This window comes from Myxocyprinus asiaticus, chromosome 23 (assembly GCF_019703515.2).
Source record: "Myxocyprinus asiaticus isolate MX2 ecotype Aquarium Trade chromosome 23, UBuf_Myxa_2, whole genome shotgun sequence".
In the NCBI taxonomy this organism is placed as follows: Eukaryota; Metazoa; Chordata; class Actinopteri; order Cypriniformes; family Catostomidae; genus Myxocyprinus; species Myxocyprinus asiaticus.
In genome coordinates this window covers 45,109,699-45,130,191 of record NC_059366.1, presented here as the reverse complement: position 1 = coordinate 45,130,191, position 20,493 = coordinate 45,109,699, and the positions used below count along the sequence as shown (strand labels likewise).

Genomic DNA, 20,493 nt, shown 5'->3' with positions numbered 1-20,493 from the left:
TCTTTTCAAAAAGTTCGTTTTCATCTCTGTAGGATCTAACGGATTTAACGGACATTCGAATAGACACCTATTGAAATGATGCGACGTTCCCGCTCATCCAGTTCAAATTTGACTGTTGGATTTTAGTTTCTGTCAGCTGCTGTGGATGAACCGGTGGCGCTCAGCTGGACATGGCCAGTCCGCCCCTGGCTGATCTGTCCCAGGCCTGGGAGAAGTACATGGACTGCCGTACACAGGGAGCAGATCTACAGGTAAGGACTTACTAACTAGATAACTTGCTCCAAACCGCCATTGAAGATACAGGGAGCCCCTACCCTAACACTTTCCCAAACCTTAACCGTGAGTGGAAGTGACGCCCCCTTTGGAGTAATCACGCCCTCTTTTGGAGATCCCGTTGGAGGTCTCCTGCCTACAGATATACCAACTTGGCAAGCCCCACTAATTTTCAGACCCTGCATGTTATGTAAGGACATGCAAGGACAAGAAAATGTACGCAGTTTTAAAGGAGTTTTAGATATTTATATTGGAAAACAAGCCAAAACAAAAACAAATCAAAAACATATTTTGTTGCCATGTATAATGGGTCGAAGACTACCCTCTCTTTCATCACTATTCGACAACGAAAATGTTTGTCAACAATTTTTTATTATCGACTAATTGTTTCAGCCCTACTCGGGTGTGCATTATTTTTCAATAATTCAACGGGCCGGAGTCAATTATTCCGCTTATACCACAGTTACCACACCTTAATACATCGTTCAGGGTTTTATATCTCAAGACATTTTCTGGTTTTTGTCCCTAAAACGCTTTTATGAGTGGAACTACTTTCTTCCGCCACAGATTCAGCGTCTTACTTTGATACAGCTCAAGCCTTCGTTGCTAGTTCTAAAACGTCACTTCAGAACTAGCAACGGAGGATAGCGAGGCTTGCGCTGCTTTACTGGAGCACTTACTAATAACAAGTTAGTGCGTTTGTGCGTGTGTGTGTTTGTTTTTGAGGGAATCGAAAGAGAGAAGCTCAGAAACAGAGAGATCGCCTGTGGGATTACCTTTATTTGTTGCAGCTCTTGTCAGAAGTAACATTGCTTCAAAATCGTCAAGATGTAAGTTTAAGCACTTCTCAGCAGCCCGAGTGTCGCCATATTTCCAATGTAAACCTTAACAACTGTTTTCAACCCTTCTGAGATGCCGGTGACTGACATGACAGCTCTATTTCTCGCTTTCGAGTAAGTGTGTGCGTAATGCGTATATGTATTTGTGTCCACGTGTGTGAGAGCTTAAGAGAGGGGGAGGGGGGATCGCGAGGGTGTTTCCCACAGTTATTTCAGATTATATAGAAACTGTTGTATTGATCAAGTGTATCTAGCTTTGATACAGCTCAAGCCTTCGTTGCTAGTTCGAAAACGTCACGTTAGAACTGGCAACGGATGATGCGCTGCTTTTCGGCATTGGAGTAACAAAGTAGTGTGTGTGTGTGTGTGTGTGTGTGTGTGTGTGCATGCACGTGTATGTATGTGTATGAGCGTGTGTAAGTGCGGGGGAGACGAGGGCTCTTTTCAACCGAAATTGAAATAAATGTAGGATATTATAGACATTGTTTGACGTTCTTAACCGATTTACTTTAACCAATGTCTTTGTTTATATGGTTATTTTGCTGTGGTAGCCTGTATTGTGTGTGTGTGTGTGTGTGTGAGATGAGAACGAAAGAGAGAGAGAGGGAGCCCAAGGGCGCTTTTCAATCAAAATTTAAATAAATATAGGATATTATAGACATTGTCATTCTTCTTCGATGTACTTCACCAAATTATTTCAGTTATTTCAAAGAGCCGTACAGGCTACCACAACAAAATAACCAATTAAAACTAAAACATTGGTGAAGTGATATGGAACTGACATGCGGTGAAGACCTGGAACTACTTCGTAGTCGTGCGTTTACTTGAAAAATAATTGCACACCTTAGAACGTCCGTCAACCAATCAGAATCAAGCATTCAACAGACCCGTGGTGTATTCTGGTATATACCATGGTACTGAATGATTGTCATGGCATTTACATACTCAAAAAATATTTTAGCCTATTTCAAAGATTTATGCAACTTGAGGTGTGTTTACATGAATACCTCACCAAGACAGGCGTAATTTTGAAGTGTATTTGACCATTCAGGTGCGCATTAGCGCGAACATTTTCGGAATACGCGCATGTTCAGCACACACACATATGGCGCCTGTCAATCAGACATGGCGCAGCTGTTACTAGATCGCTTTCGAATTATTAAATTACATGCTCTGGATTACTTTCAACAGCAGAATAAGAATATAAACTTTCTAATAAGAGACACAGGCCTAGGCTATCACAAATATAGCTGGTTATTTTTTTTGTTATTGACGTTTTAATCAGTCTGCTTTTCCGGTCGGGCAAGTAAAATTCTCTTACATTTGCCCCTTCAAAAATCCACTTGTCGCAGACAAGCGTTAATGTCAAGCCCTGTGAAGGACTTATTTCAGGGACAGTAAAGGACTTCAGGACAGATTTAGAAACAACAATTAAAATATAGTTAGGACTACACAAATAATTGAATAAATAATCAATATTACAATTGCAGCCTGTTAAGCCTAAATTTACATGTGTGTTTTTTTTCCCCCAGCGGTTTTCCGTGTACACTCTTTTCAAATTTGAATAACAATTGTATTTTATACTCCTGTAAGAGTCAATGTGATGTTCACTGTCTTGATTTACTGTTTTTTTGGATGTATAGTCTACAGAAAGAATATGGCATGCCAACATGATCACACAGCAAGTCGGCATGCTGTTTCCGAAAGTACCGGTATCATAGAATCGGCGACAGTATTCCGACTCGGTGATGTGCGGCATATCCCATCAGACATTTTTGCATTGGTTACAGTGTGTTTACCTTCCCACATAGCTCAACTGGCAGCGCATTGCATTAGCAGCGTGAGACATCCAGGTTCGTATCCATGTTGAATACAGGAAGTAATCGCATTTGTTTAATCAGTGGCGAGTGTGATTTGGAGGTTGCACTTTTCCCCCTAACATTTCATTTTTTCTCCACTAATGGCTAGATTTGGGTTTGGATTGGGGGATAGTGTCCATAAAATATGCATTCCTCTTCACTATATTACATCCTGTACAGCTGAAAGGAACTCTCTTCACAACTAGCATTTAGCGACCTCTCCTGGAGCACACACGTACCTATACGCCCTACAACACTTACTGCTTTGGCCACTGGGGGCAGTGTTTTAAATTTTGGTCAGCATATACCAATTTTTGCTAAAGAAAAGTTGACCTACTCTTTCCGATTTCACTTTGAGATCAGGCTGGGCATGTATATGCCACACAAAATAGAAGTTTTTAATTTGGGATGCACCGATGTAAAAACCATCGGCATAGTGGTTATAAGCATGGCAGCGCTAATATGAAAAAACGATGGTTTATTTATAGTTAATTAGTAACAAGACTCTGTGAATTCAAATGCACAGTCCAGAAATAATAATAGCCACAATATGTAGAAGGGTTGGCACTCCTAAGAGCATATAATATTTATAATATTAAATTTTTATTCTTTTTGTCCTCACGGTAATGTTGAAAAAACACCATAAATGGACATGACAGTTGTGAAAGCAGCACTTATTTATAAGCTACATGTTGAGGGAAACGCTTTGAAACCAGCAGACTTTGACTTCTGAGACATCGGTATGATATCCATTAATGCTGCATGATTGATTGAATTAAGAAGTCAAAATATTGCTTTGCGTGATTACTAAACCATAAAAGGCTGCGTTTTAAAATATAGTCTGCATTTAATGCTTCAATCAGTGCTGTGTGAGCAAGCGGCGCCCTCTAGTGGTCTCTCTTATCCATTACATCACTATAATACAGAATTTAAAAAGGGGATTTTGTTTCTTTGGTTAAACTTTTTAATTTTTCCATGATGTGGTTGACATTTCCGTGGAATTACCAAACATATGTATAGTATGATTTTGTAATGTTCTATCACATGTAAAATGTGAGTTCTGTTTTGAACTGCAAAAGCAGAAGTGCAAAAATGTTTTAGAAATACAAAATAACCTTTTTTCAATCATCATGTTATCATTTTTGTATCTTTTTATCTTCTATTTATCTTTCATTGTGGCTCTGTTTAAAATTTTGGCCTGTCATGTGTTCAGCAGACCCAATCCATGATCAATGGAAATTATTTATTGTTAGAACAGTAAAAAAGCTTTTGTAACTCATTGTACATTTTTAAAGCATAATCCCCAAGTAAAACAGTTAATCATAATTATTTCCCCTAAAATGAAGAAGGCTTGGCGATGATGTTGCCCTAGAAAAACTGTGCCAGTCAGAGATGCATTCTGGTGTGAATGTCCTTAAAAACTGCTTTTCCACTACAAGCCCAGTTTTTCATTTAGTGCTCAGGTATTGTGAAGTCAGTGTCTATACATGAAATAGGTGGAAATCTGAAAGCTCTTTTAATCTCTCTGTTTGTCAGACTGCAGACCACTGTATCTTTTATTGTTTTAATGTGTGCGTTTGTGTCGATTCACGTGTGTTTGTGGTTGTGCTTTTGCCACGCAGCAACCAGCATTCTCACAATTTCACTTTCCTGTAATAAGGTTTCACCTTGATGACAGTTCTTTTCAACATTTCACACTACCGCACGCTTTTGCATTGCATCACTGACTGGTATTTCATTGAAAGAGACTTTCAACATGTCACTGTTGCTTTAAAAGAAATGTTTGTGTGTGACATGTTCAGATTTGACTTGATCTTGATAAGGGGAATATTATTCAGTGGCAGGATGCTGGTTGGGCTTGCCATTCTTGCTGCTTTTTATTTCTTTATTGGTAGAAATAGTTTTTGCACCAAACTCTCAGCAGAGAGAGTGCTTTATTTCACCCAAGATTTGTTCTGTGTGAAGATATTGTTTGGTCGCAGGTAAGTTAGTTGTTAAAAATGTTTGATTTTGGATTTGTAATGCTTCTAAGGTCTCATGAGAACATCCTGAAACAGGTTTTTGGTACGGAGTGCCACCTTTTATTTTCCTGGTCAATGGCTGTGCCGATTCCTCCCATATGCATGTGTGTGATTTTCCGGAGTCCACTTGTGAAAATGTTTCTAATTTGCATTTTTCTATTTTAATCGTTTATTTTTCATTACAAATGATATTATCAGCATAACAGTTTGAGTGAAAAATTTGTGCAAAACCGCATGTGAATTTTCACAGAGCATCTTGTCAAAGTGCTTTAATGGAAGAAAACCTGTAAATTATAATTTAAAAATAAATTATTATTATTATTATTGACTTTTAGAATTTTAAATACAATAGTAGTGTATTTCAATCGTGCACCTTTAAAACCCTCAGGCTTTTATTTTGACATTCTGAACTTCACAGTAGTTTAATTCACTTTAATTCGCCTCTTATTCAAATTCTGGTAAAATGCTCCTCCGGCGCCGTTCTAAATGCATATTATAAGTGAACCAAACTATTGAGCATCTACATCTGAGATGTTGTTCGTGAGTAGCGCTCAACTCTTGCGCAATGCGTGAAGTCTATAATAGCCGCGAGTGTGTGTGTAAACAGAGCAGCGCCATTCAATAACGTGCTGGCGCTGCACGTGCATATTAATATATTTACTTATTAAACACAGCCTTTTGTGATTCACAGAGCTATCGCACGTCTTCGAGTGGATTTGCATAAAATGCACGAGTCATATGAACTACTTAAATGGTGTTTTTATGGTTCTTTTATGTCATATTTGGAGCTTGACAGGAACGAACATGACTAACACACAGTATCGGATTTGGATCAGGCTTGTCGGACCAATACCCGATCTGTTTAAAAGCTTCAGTATCGGAGCCGATACCGATCCAGGACCGATGCATCCCTACTTTTGTACAAAATGAGTTAACACAGTTAATGTCACAAATTTGCTTATTTGATTACCGAACACGAAATTGTGCAGGATCTTATATATTACTTATATTATATCATACATTTTTTTAAATCACACAGAGGGGTAATCATTAGCACACAAGCAACAGTGAGAGAGAAACAGGCTGTTTTATTGATATGACGTTTTATGCACCTGACCTGCATTCCAATCGATCTCGATGTAATCCTTCCTCATGATCACGCAGCGTGTTTTCATGAGCTGAATGGGAGACTAAATGCTATTAAAGTGTGACGAGACTCGCTCTTAGCATGCAAGCCATTCGCGCATCACAAGCCGATCAACTATTTAGCCCTTTTCGATGAATCGCACCTGCAAAATCCTAAAACTTTATTTCCATGTTTAATTTATATTTTGAATAGACTTAGACTTTTATGTTTTATGTTTTCTCTTTTAATCGTTTATGCAATTTTGAGTGTGACCGTGGTTTAAGGAGGGTGTACCTGTATGCTGGGTTGGAAATCTCAAGGGTTAATAATGGTGTATTCCTTATTACATCACGTGTTGTTCTGAAAACTAAAGAAACAGATCAAACACGGAATGCAGGCTGTCATCCGTGCAGCCTGACCGAAGCAAAGCAGGAACGTTTCCTCGCGTGATTAACTGAAAGTGAAGCGCTGCCGGCTCATGATGCATGAATGACTTGCACACGCTGCACAAGTCTGTTGGGTAAACTGCAGTCTCGTCACTTTTTTACTTAAGTCTCCCATTCAGCTCATGAAATCATGAGGAAGGATTACATCAAGATGTAGATTGAAATGCAGGTTGGAATTTCATATGAATAAAATAGTCTACTCCTCTCTTGCTGTTGCTGGCATGCCAGTGATTACCTCTCCACATGCCAATGATGGCACACATGCCATAGGTTGCCGACCCCTGCTCTTGACTATATAAATCCAAAACACAGTGTTTCTTTGTTTGATTATACCAACCTTTTCAAAAGACTTTGGAAACACTTTGATAAGGTGTTGTTTCTCTTCTGTTGAAACTAATGTGACATAAATGTGAAGTAACACTTTTGATTGCGTGCGATTGTTGTAAAAACTTGTGATTTGAAGCGAGCCGCATGTCTGTGGGAAACAATGTCAGTGTACCTTGTGGAGGCCGAGAGGGGTGCAGAGGCAGTTGCTCAGTGATTGAGAACTCTTGAGTGGCTTAATCACATCTCACCTTTCAGTCCATCCATCACAAACTTTGTTAATTACTGTTCTTTGTTTTAGTTTTGGACACTTTTTCATCTCGTCTTTGTTATCGTTGACATTAATGGAAAAAAAACCCATTGTCTTTATCAGTGTGGCTTAGTATGATTGGTGAGTGAAAACTGACTGCAAACTGACTTTTACATGCCTTGTTCTACGTTTGTCGCAATTGAATATTGTGATATTTAAATTTTTTTAAATATCGTGAACATATTTCTTGCATATCGCCCAGTCCTAGGAGGGAACAAATCGAATGTATTCACACACTTTCAAACTCATTACCCTTCCGAAGCAGCTAAACTAGGTCCTGGGTTGAAAGGTAATAAAATACCACAACAACCCATAATAAGTGATGCATTTGCGCAGACAACGAAATACCCGAGTGGTGGCCCATGATGGAGAGAATGCACGGATGAATTCGGTTCATTGCCAAAGAGATGTTGCCCTTCACAACTGTTGAAAAGCCATCTTTCAAAAAGTTGAACAACACACATTTTTCAGTTTCATTTGAAATTTTAGTTAAAATAAATACAAAGTTCAAAGTTTGAAATCAAGCTGCCTTGCAGTATTGTGTAGGCTGTTGCTTAACGAAAATTACCCCATAGTACCACTTTGCATCCAGCCAGCTGTAATGTTAGTCGGTTTGAACATTAACACCACACCGGTGTGAAAATGATGATATCGTGGCAAGTCTAGTGTCATATACTGTAGGAAATGGAGCTTTCTGTTTGTTTTGATTTGTTGCAGGGTGAAAGTTAATCCTTAACATGGCTGGATTTAATGTGCAAGTGAAAATACAGTGTTTCTGTTTTTTGTTAAAAGAATAGTTCAACCAAAAATGAAAATTCTCCCATCATTTACTCACCCTCATGTCATCCCAGAACACAAACAAAGATTTTTAGAAGAATATCTCAGCTCTGTTGGTCCTCACAATGCAAGTAAATGGTTAGCAGACCTTTGTAGCTCCAAAAGTCACATAAAGGAATCATAAAAGTAATCCAGATGATTCCAGTGGTTAACTCCAGATCAACAACTTTGTCCTGAGCACTTTTGAAAAATATTTTATTAGTGGTGTTTCCTAGGACAATGCTCACTATTACTGTTTTACTATTACTTGTACAATTATTATTATTATTATTATTATTATTTTTTTTTTTTGGAGGGGCAAACAAAATAAATGTTTTTCTAAGTATGTAACTTCAGCTAAATAAGTGTTTATATATATATATATATATTACCTTTTTAAGACAATTTCCCCCAAATTTGTATCATGATTTGCAAGATAGCTTTAATTTAAAGCTTTACGCCTTATGTTACCCTAAATAAGCGCGTTACAGATATGAATTCATGAATGCATCATGTAAACCTCTCCATGACACCTGTGAACTCTGCATAATAACAGGAACATTGCTTTCAGCAGGTGATTTTAAAGTCTTATTATGAACAAAATTAAAATGTATTGTTGAGTGCAGTGAATTTGTACACAAGCAATGCTTTAAATAATGATTCAAGATGCAACTTCTCGACGTTTACACGCTGATAGTAACTACATGCAAATGCACCGCGTGCTGTCAGCACACTTAACATTACAAAAAGTTGCATCTCTCAATTCATCACTTTAAAAGCTCCACAGTTAAAAATATTAAACGTACTAGTTTGTTGTTGGACGACTATTCCTGTCCCGTTTGTAGGATGTGTACCTTTAAATGACTTGTGTCAGCATGCTTACATCTGTGGTCTTCAGATACTCTGTCATTCAAATACTTCCAAACAACCGATTTAGGTCGCTTTTTTGGTGGATATAAGTCTGGTAGATCGAATTCCTCTGTTATATTTTGGAGTTTGTGTGTAGCCCTAGTTTCACGTGAATTGAAAGTTCATGTTCATTCTGCGACACCTGGCCGTAACCATAATAACAGCTCCCACTACCCACCCAGGCACAAGAGTTTTTCACATTTAGGCTTACAAAATTTTATGAAAAACTATTTTATATTATATATTTATATTACATATATAATATTTTGCTTCATGCAAATGAAATACAAAATCACGTTTTTTAACCGTGGATTCTAATTCTTATGGTTAAATTAACCATGACATTTTTAACTGCGGTTAATAGTATAACCGTTTCATCACGGCATCCCTACTGCACATACAGGCTGTTTATTTAATTAAATTGCAGCCTTTTGCACTAATTGTCTTACATGGCCATATAGCGATAATGGTCATTAATTGAGCAGCTCTACAATCATTTTATCCCAAATTTACCAATTTCTGTGAAATTCTGCGTTTAACAGTTCGTTCCATTTTTATGACTGTATTCTGCATTCTTGCAAGACACACTTGCAATGTGTTGTTGTTCTTGCATAGTGTTTTTGTGGCCTTGTTTGTGTGTTGGTTAGTGATCTTTGAGTTTTCTTTCTCACTTTGTCTCTCTCACTTCTGCTGTTCTCCGTCTTTATTTCTGGAGAAATGTGGAACTTAAATGTCTCCTGATACTCATCATCCAACACGCCCCAAATTAGATCATTCAAAATGTTTACCAGAATAAATGCCTTCCCCCATCAGGACGAGGTCATAACAGCAGCATCGCTAACTTGAGCTGGGCAATATGGCAAAAATAAATAAATCTTGATTTTTAAAACTTATGGATGATTCACGATTCAAATTTTTAAATGATACAAATTGTACGTTCTTTATTAGAATGCAAGGCAACCTGATTAGAGAAATCAAAGTTCTTTTCGTTATAGGAAACAAAGGTGTGCAATAAAAATGCACAAAAACAGTGCACCACACAGGAAGTCGTCAACATAGTATAAATGTAAAATAAATGAAAATCTGAGAACCCCAGATGTTCAGAAATAATAGAATAAAATAAGAAAACTACAAAATACTTCTCAGCCAGTGTAGGTATTCGTTTTATCTAAACCAAGTCTATCTAGAAAGTTATCCAGAAATCAATATCTATAAATGATCAAGTTTATCTAGACAGTACTCAGTTCACACTGAGCAGCGCAGCAAAATAAAATGACTTAGAGAAGCCTTTATTTTGGTCACACATACATTTTTGCATATATACAGTGAAATATATTTGTTTTCACATATCCCAGCTAAGCTGGGGTCAGAGTGCAGGGTCAGCCATGATATGGCACCCCTGGAGCAGATAGGGTCAAGGGCCTTGCTCAAGGGGCCAACAGTGGCATCTTGGCAAAATGATCGCTTGTCAAATTTTTGCTATAGATGCAGTACACTTGAAGCAATAATTAGCGATCTATCTGAATAATCATGGTAAAAGGAGCAGCGGATGTTTGATTCTCCCATAAATAGCCTATCCATATGATTTGAAATCCCCCAAAGTTGTTGACCTGGGGGGGCTGTTTGGGTGCCTCATGCCGCCCCCCCACAAGATGCCACCCTGGGCAACTGCCCATGTCGCCCATGCCTGAATCCGCCACTGGTAAGAATAGCACAACTTCTTACTCAAACTGATCTCAAACACTTATAATCCTATTAACACACTGATAAACATGCATTATGAACTGGGGATGAGTCAAGATGGTCGACTAGTCGTCCAGCAACCGACTAGTTAGTGAGTGAGGCCTCTGGATCTTTTTCAGCTCTCCGGGATGTCAAATAAAGATAGTCCAGCTTTCATATTTATAGTCACAGATCACAGATTCTGTCGATAGAACTTAAGCTGTGTTTTTCCAGGAATATGCCTGATCTACAGTAATTCTCACCATCAGACAGTCTGTGTCAGTCTGAGTTCAGGCACTAAACACAAGAAGCAAAAAACAAGAACTGCTTTGAAATGATCTTTTGCAATAGCTGAATGAAAATGACACTTCTGCAAACACACTGTATTTTTTCTGCGACTGACTCTTAAACAATATCAGCACTGCCATGTGTGACTTCCTGTGTAGCATGCAGAATCTGAGCCATTGAAACGGGGTGAAAATGTGTTAATTAGAGACTGCACATACACACTAAAAGCATATGATCCACAGCAGGCTTTCAACTTGTAATGAACTAGTGCTAAAATGAGTCAAACCCAGATCATGAGCTAAGAAAAGTCCATTTTTAGAATATAAACATGCTTTTTGCCTGCTTGAATATCAAATACAGTATGCACAAAGATTACAGTACCAACTTACAATCATTGTTTAACATAAACTTGTGCTACCGACAACATTAGACAGGAACGATTTTATGCCTTTATCATCTTATGCTCTGAGTATTTGTTGCTGCTCATGCACTTTGGCATATTCAAATTAGAGACAGACAGCTATATCGATTTTACCAGTGAATCAGTGCTGAATGCTGATAGTTGCTTTTTGGAACTATTGGTTATCAAGCCACAACATTAAAACCACCTGTCTAATATTGTGTAGGTCCCACTCGTGCTGCCAAAACTGCGCCAGCCCTCATCTCAGAATAGCATTCTTAGTTGTTCCACACATCCCTAACACATACCTGGTGTTATTTGCCAGAACTTATTTGAAGGATTTGCTAAATATGAAGATGTAGAATTGAAATTGCATATTAAAATGACACAGGTTTTGAACCATTAGTACCTAGCATGGTGCAAATTTCCATTGGGCTCTGAGAAAAATGTGCATATCTGTACAGAGCCAATCTAATTTTCCCCCCAGAGTATCCAGTGAGACAGTGTATCAGTGTTTTTATTGAGAAGCCCAGTGCTTTAGTCAGATGAAATTTAGGAAATTGTGTTCCGTTGTGACGTCTCTGAAAAGCGTGAGAGTAGAGATACACAAGACAAGAGAAGGACAGCTCAATCTAACTCATAACAGTCCTAGTTTGTCATTTTGGGGCGTATCATTTAATGCTCCAATTTTTTAAAAGAGGAGAACTTTCCAGCCCGTAATCTGTTTGTTCAGTCAGATTTCACGAGTGAACCTTGAACTCTCAATCCATCAAACAATCCCCAGCAGAGTTATTATAGTTTTTAAAATGATAAGTTGTAGTTTTAGTTTTTATTTCAATGTTGGTTTGTTACAACATCTGCCTATCACGATTCACGACACTTCATCAGGAAATGCATAAAGTGAACTGTTGTTGGTTGGTTTATGTTTAGCGGACAGCCACTTGTCTAATTGAGTGGTTCATTATGACAGAATAAACAAAGTTTGAAGTTAAACTTGGAGATTTATTAATTCAGACCATATCATATTTAAAAATATGTAAAATGAAATCATTTTCTCATTTAATCTAATTTTCTCTGCAAACTTATTTCCGTGCGCATTTATTTCAGTTTAGTTTTTTTGCAAATTCCTGTTTTGATTTTTTAGTTAACAAATGTTTTTTCCACTGCTAGTTTTTGTCTTAGTTATTTTTGTTAAAGGGGTCATGACATACTCTTTTTTATTTATTTATTTATTTATTTATTTATTTTTTATGATTTTATTATCTTCCATGAGGTTCACTTATAATGTCAGTAAAGTTTTTTTTTTTTTTTGCACCAAAACAGTCATCATTTAATAATCTATGATCATTTTCCACCCTGTTTCTGGCCCTCAGTCTGAAACACTCAGTTTTAAGCTATCTGGCCCTTTAAGACGTCATTGGATACTTGAACTGGCTTCAACAGGCCAAAGCAGAGACGCTGGTCTTCAAAGGAATGACACCTCACGTCTGTGTTTGTTTACACACAGAACGGCATGTGTTACCCCCAGTCAGCTGAAGCAGCAGAATGAGGCGCATTTTTAAATGTTGCGCTTGTACTGCTCTTAAAAAGCGCCGCACCTCACCGGAAATGCATCAAAACAATCAAAGACGTCTATATAGTGCATGCTTACAAATAGGGCTGAAACGATCAGTCGACGTTATTGACAACAAAAATTTCCATTGTCGAATAGTTGTTTGATCTCATTTAACTTAACATGAGATCACAATAAACTTATTAATGAGGGCGTGTGAGAGCAGCACTGCAGTTTGCGCCTGACTGAGGAGAGGATCACAGTCCAAATGCACTCTAAACTTTCCAAACAGCTTCAGCTGATGTAGATCGCAAAGTATGAAGGAATTATACAAAAATACAAAATAAGTAAATACAGAAGCACTCTCGTTGTGAAATGAAGCAGAGCCGGAGCTGCCGTTCCGCTGAAGAAAAACTCACATGTCAGAGCGTCTTTAAAGGAAACACCCCGATTTGATATCTTTAATGCATCCTTTATTAAAGTTCAAATAATAAGGAAGCAGGTCATGTTAATAAGTACAAACTCCGAAACTGGCATTTCTCTGTGCGGTCAGCGCCGCTTCTATGAGTCGCGTGAAGTGACCTGATCTAAGGGAGAGAGACTGAAACTGCACCCGGCTGATGCACACTCTGGCAAGGGGACATTTGTTCCTCGCGCACTCGCTTGATGCAGCTAGATTATAACGTGATTGCTCGTGACTTATTGAATCATAATATAGAGTATGTGTCCCGGTGTGTATCTTATCGTAAATAAAATCTACAATACGTAGCTTTATTTATATGAGAGAGTTTGTTTTTTTGTGAGTTAAAGATGGATTGAAGTGAACAGAAAGGTGAGAGAGGGTAGTCTTCGCCCCATTATACTCTGTTTTGGCTTGTTTTCCAATAGTTATAGTCCTTTAAAACAATGTACATTTACCTAAGAAGCAACATATTACATAACAACATATAAGATATTTAGAAGTGAAAAAATACACTTGTATACAAAATACACTTATATTTAAGATACATTCTCTGAAAGCAATTCTTAATATCTTATGTTGTTATGTAATATGTTGCTTCTTATGGGTGCAAAAACGGTCCAGGACGCCTTCAAAACAGCAAGAAAAAGCGCAGCTGAATGAAACAGAACGGAGGTCTAATTTTTTGAGTTATAACTTGACATTGCGTCTTTTAAAAGAGGCAGGAGATGCATGATAAAAGTCTAAAAGCTGTTCATATAGTGTAGAAAAACATTTAAATCTAGAAAGGCATATGAAGGTGTCCTGTGTAAGTGCTGTCGATGAATCTCCCATGACCCACCTATCTCTCTCCTCTTCACCTGTGTGATTGACTGTGAGCACCAGTGGGCGGGGCCAAGGGTGCAATGATGAAAAATAACCGTTGATGTCTTGCTGAAGAGGCAGTCATATGCAGATGTATTTGGTCCTTGTGATGTCACAAGTTCCACAAATTCCAAACAAACTGTTTCAACAGCTTGGTTTAAATAAGTGCTCTTTTTCTATTAAGGAGTTCTGAAACTTACAGTATGTTTTTATAGTACAATGACCTCTTATATGTCAAAAGATCAAGGAAAATTTGAATCCTCATGTCATGATCACTTTAATGTTAGTAAACATTTCTGTTCATACATCCTCCCTGCCTTCCTGTTTCTCTGTCCTTCTGTTTTCCTGACCATATATCATTCTCATCTTCTGTTTGCCTCATCATTCCATCGGTCTATTCTCTTTCTCTCCTGAGTCTCGTGTTTCCAGTCCCTTGATGTGAGCCTGTTACTGCACTCCGATCTGGTTCTGATGTTTAGATATTCACACCCTGATTCTCTGGTGAGTCTCTGAGCCTGCAGGAGCTCATGACCTCTGTGACCCTAAATAACCCTGCTTTGAAACTGTTGATGCTGCCACTAACAAGGTGCATGGAGACTGGAATAAAGTCTGTATTTTATGACTATTTTATGCATTTTATCACATTTAAAAAAAACAGAGATGCAAATTTTGGTGCATAAGGGGCTATTTTGGGACATTTGAGGAGACAAAAGTCTGTGTTTCTTTTATCTGTTGTCTCATCAAAGATCGCTAATTTTCTTTGTAGATTTAGTGCTGCATATATAACTGAGGGGTGTTTCAAGGCGACTGTACCTAAAAGCTAGGAAGAGATTTGTTTGTACAGAGCTGTTGAAATAGTTCCAGTCTGTAGAAATCACCAAAGGAAGGAAGTTGAGTCATCATGGGCCATAAACTCTATACAAAGGATTTCACTGAAGCCTTGATGTATGACTGATAACCCCATCAAACCATAACCCAAATAATGCAAAAACAAAAAACACAACATTTGTCACAAGGCTGAGAAGACACTTGAATAAGTGTGTCTCAACTTTAGTTTATATTTTATGAAATATAGGATTCTCAGAAATCTTTAACGAGACACCACGTTTCTGATTTAATGTGTTATGTAATGTTGAGTCAGTTTAAAGATTGATCAAAGCATGTTAATGAGCTACTGTCCCGTTCTTTTTTAATTAAAAGTCCATTTTGTCTGTGCCAAGTGTTTTTGTTGAAAGAATACTACAGGGGTTGTACTGGTTTTGCTTCAGATTTTATGTTAGACATCAAGTGGCGACCCAACACAGCAGCAAACTTGTAACCCGTTTTTAATGCACACTGGGTAATATTTCTGTTAACCTTGCATTGTTTATGGTTTTTGAGAAGGAGGTCATGCCACACAGCCTATCATGTTGGCATCTGTTGACTAGCTTACTCATTTCCATTTCATTTAGCCGCTTAGTTTCGCAAGTCATGACGGCATCGAGAACCACCTGCTTTGCAAGTGAAGAATCCATCAGAGATGTGCGAATGACTATTCCTTTTCCTGTAACGTACCATTGTGTTAACACAATAATAGACCAGTGTGCAACAAAGTCTCATTCGAACAGTCCAGTCCCTGAGCACACACGCATGAGCTCATGCTGTAAAGAGGGGTTGTGCATTTCATTCTCCTTATCAATCCTCAACACTTGCCTGTAACTTTTAACTGTCTTGTCTAATGATAGCAATACAACTTCTATCATCTATCGTCTACAAATATGCAGACATTTAGTTTAAAGAAAATGACAAAACAAAACAAACATGCGCAAATCGAGTGATTTCTCCCTGTGAAGCGCGTATTCCTGCAGAGCACTCATATTCCATCTTGTGAAGGGTGTGTATTTTATCAGTCAGGATCAAAACTGTGTCCCTCTGGCTCACGAATGTTGCATGACGGTCAGTCCGTGACACTTAAAGAAGGCTATGGCATTGTGAAAGCAAAGTGCTGCAGGTTCACTCCTTCAAGCAGCTCCAAACATCTGTACCTCTACAATTTATTATTAAAATCTAAAAACTCCAGAAGAGGAGAAATCAAAGTAGAGGAGGCGATGACAGTGTTTCACCAGACTTATAATGAGGAAAGAAATTCACACTGCACTTTCGTTTTTCTGTCAAAATGAAAGCTCCAGGTGAATTGAAGTAAAAACAACAGAAAAATATTGAATAAAACAAATCAAATCTTCAAAATTATAATAATAATTCAGTTTTATATTATAATAATAAACTTGACTGGGTCTCACATTAATAATTTAGTATTATAACAAGAGGTTATCTGAGTTTCGTAGCTTTTCTGTCAGTTCGAACCAGTCTGGCCATTCTCTGTTGACCTCTCTCATCAAGAAGGTGTTTCCATCCACAGAACTGCCGCTCACTGGATGTTTTTTGTTTTTGGCACCATTCGGAGTAAATTCTAGAGACTGTTGTGTGTGAAAATCCCAGAAATAATCAAACCAGCCCGTCTGGCACCAACAATCATGACACGGTCAAAACCACTGAGATCACATTTTTCCCCATTCTGATGGTTGATGTGAACATTAACTGAATGCCTTGACCCGTATCTGCATGATTTATGCACTGCACTGCTGCCACATGATTGGCTGATTAGATAATCGCATGAATTAGTAGGTGTTCATATAGTGAAAAACTGTGGAAAACATGTGTAAGGGGGTTCAGTGGAAAGGAGGAGGCGAGAACCGGCTTGACAACTTAAATAATAATTTAATAAACAACTTAAACAAAAACACACAACCATAAACACACAGTACAGCTGCCTGTAATTCTCTCTCTCTCGAACTGTTGTCCCCGGCCGCCTTTATCCCTCGCGCGCCCCATCAGGCTGATTGGGGACCGGGCGTGCATCATTCCAGCCTGGCCCCGGCCTCCTCGGCTCTACAACATGTCTTCATTATTTTTTATTTTATTTAATTTTTTTTGGATTTTCTCCCCTTTTCTCTCCAATTTGGAATGCCCAATTCCCAATGCGCTCTAGGTCCTTGTGGTGGCATAGTGACTCGCCTCAATCCAGGTGGCGGGGGACAAATCTCAGTTGCCTCCGCGTCTGAGACCGTCAACCCCCGCATCTTATCACGTGGCTTGTTGAGCACGTTACCGCAGAGACATAGCGCGTGTGGAGGCTTCACGCTGTTCTCCGCAGCATCCACGCACAACGCACCACGCGCCCCATCGAGAGCGAGAACCACATTATAGAGACCACGAGGAGGTGTGACTCTACCCACCCTAGCAACCAGGCCAATTTGGTTGCTTAGGAGACCTGGCTGGAGTCACTCAGCATGCCCTGGATTCGAACTCAGGACTCCAGCGGTGGTAGTCAGCGTCTTTACTTGCTGAGCTACCCAGGACCCCTTGATTTCTTTCTTTTGATTATGTGGTGAAATGTGACCATGTCAGGTGGGGTAGAGTAGCCAAAAACTGTACTCATGTAAAAGTGCAATTACTTAAAAAAAAAAAAAAAAATTACTCAAGTAGAAGTAAAAGTGCTAACATAAATAATTACTTGAGTAAGAGTAAGAAAGTATCCAGTTAAAAGTGTACTCAAGTAGTGAGTAACTCGTTACTTTCACAAATGATATAATGAACGTTAACTCCCATATATTCCATTACATAATGCACATTTAACATGTATTACAAAATTATTATTATTATTATTATTAATGGAAATTCTGTCATCATTCACCATCATGTTGTTCCAAACCCGTATGACTTTCTTTCTTCAATGCAACACAATAAGAATATATTAGACAGAATGTTTGCCTGAGTCACTATTTACTTTCAGTGAATGTGTTTTCTTTTTTTTTTTCATTATATTTTGAAAGTGAATGGTGACCGAGACTGTCAGTCCCTAACATTCTTTTGGGTTCCACAGAATACAGAAGGTCAAATGGGTTTGGAACAAAATGAGGGTAGGGAAATGATGATGAAATATTAAATTATGGCTGCGCTACCACTTTAAAGGGGTAGTTCACCCAAACATTCTCTCATCATTTACTCACCCTCATGCCATCCCAGATGTGGATGACTTCCTTTCTTCTGCAGAACACATGATTATGATTTTTATTCATATATTTCACCTCTGTAGGTCAGTACAATGCAAGTGAATGGGTGCCAAAATTGTTATGCTCCAAAAAGCAAATGCAGGCACCATAAAAGTAATCCATACGACTCCAGTAGTTAAATCCATATCTTCAGAAGTGATATGATAGGTATGGGTGAGAAACAGATCAATATTTGTCATTTTTTTGCTAGACATTCTTCTCCCAGCCTAGCAGAGGAGAATGTGAATCACCAAAAACACAAGAAGAAGAATGTAAAAGTGATCTGTTTCTCATCCACACCTATCATATCGCTTCTGAAGATATGGATTTATTCACTTGCATTGTATGGACCAAAGGAGCTGAGAAATTCTTCTAAAAATCTTCATTTGAGTTCAGCAGATGAAAGTAAGTCATACACATCTGGCATGAGGGTGAGTGAATGATAAGAGAATTTTCATTTTTGGTTGAACTATCCCTTTAAGGGCTCTTGTCAGATCTGGATGAATTTGTCAATAAGGAGAGAGGTTTGGAAACCTTTATCGTAATTATTACAGTGAAAATGTGAACAATGTCCCACAGGGACATTATATATAATGCTGAAATATAAACCAAAGCAAGGTCATGTTTTATTAATGCCTACTTTCGCTATTTCATAGCAAGGGCATGGGTTAAATGCATAAATACTACTCATGACATGCGGGACGTGGGGCAAAGCACACTGATATATTGCTGCACTGATTTAAAAATGTACATTTAAAAACTGATGTCATAAGAGCCCAGTTACAGAATCACCCGTCACATTACACAGAAAAGCCTGCATTAGCATTAGAGCCACAACTTACATCAGCGTGCTGCCTTAAGTTAGAGCTGCAATTTTAATCTTTAAATATCTGCTTGTCTTGGTGTAAAATGGCGTTACATGACGAAACTATTCTTTTTTTTACTGTGCTGAGCGAAGAAAGTGTTTCACTTAGTTAGAAGAGCAAGATGCTGCAGCAGTGATGGACTCATCTTGAGTGACAGTCTGTGACAGCGTGCGCAGCTGTGCGAACTTCCGCTGTCGCAAAAGTCCCATTCAATAATCTCTCAATAAATGACACATTCATTAAAATTAAACCCAGAAATGTAATGACAGGAACGCAACCCATTGTAACAAAGTATAAGTAAATTTTTTTCATTACAAATTTACTTGAGTGAGAGTAAAAAGTACCCATTTTTAAACCTACTCTAAAAGTAATTTTCCTCCCAAAAGTTGCTCAAGTAAATGTAACAGAGTAAATGTAGCGCGTTACTACCAACCTTTGATAGTATGAGAATCGTGATACAGCCACAGTCATAAAGATGTGCTATAACCAGCAGCTATAGTTTATTTTCTGGCTGTTGCTCGCTCGCTCACTTGAGGGGAAGTTGTTGTGTGTAATGTGATTATTCTGCATCTGTTCCACTATATGGAGGCCTGGCAGGACAAACAGAGAAGCCTTTGGAGGTTTTTACTGCTCACAGCTCAACTTAATGGAGGGAAAGACTGAACTATTTATTGATCACAACTGGCGAAAAAAAGGACAATGTGCCTATTAGCTCGCACTCGAAATTTAATGCAATTGAATGTGACATATTTAAAACATTTTCCTTGCTCTTTTTGAAATAAGAGTTTGTTGATTATGGAAACAGTCAATCAATCCTAGATGCTGTAGATAAAAAATTATGGAAGAATTGTCAGGCCAGGTGCAACATTGTGGCGGCAAGTTTTGCGCTGACAAGCACCACTCACATTTTCTTTAGATAATTAAAACATTTTGATCATCAGTGTAATCTGTCTTTGCTGCATCATATTGTCTTCCTCTGATTTCAGGTCAGTCTGCAGTGCCTGGAGAGTTTTCTGTGTCTGTTTTACTGTGTGCGACACCTCAGTGACCCGAGAGTGAAGGATCCGCTCAAGTTCTGGTAAAGCCTTTTCTTTTTCATGCAGATACACACGGCTGTATAAATACGAGTGTCTTAAGAGGAAGTTTCATTTGACAGTGTTTGTGTTTAAGAGCTGCCCTGAAAATTCCTCGGTCTGGACACTTCTCTCTTTGTAGGACTTAAAACAAATACACTTCCCCTATAACTGACTCCATCCTTCAAACTCACTGTCAACAAACCCTTCACAGTGACCACTACCGCTTCTGTCCACCACCAGTTTACACTTTT

General features: G+C 38.3%; 1 protein-coding gene across 4 annotated transcripts in view; it reads left to right on the top strand.

Annotated features, from left to right (window-relative positions):
- Positions 1-20,493, top strand: part of LOC127414352 (lysosomal-trafficking regulator-like) — a 134,450-nt gene that overhangs the window by 240 nt on the left and 113,717 nt on the right. The window contains exons 2-3 of one of the 4 annotated variants that reach the window (XM_051652313.1): positions 33-251; positions 20,153-20,244. In XM_051652313.1, the coding sequence (XP_051508273.1) occupies positions 171-251; positions 20,153-20,244 (173 nt within the window). In that variant the 5' untranslated portion in view covers positions 33-170. Of the gene's footprint in view, positions 1-32; positions 252-4,765; positions 4,954-13,939; positions 14,711-20,152; positions 20,245-20,493 lie in introns of those variants that run through there. The other 3 variants (XM_051652314.1, XM_051652317.1, XM_051652316.1) reach the window with 3 other exon arrangements.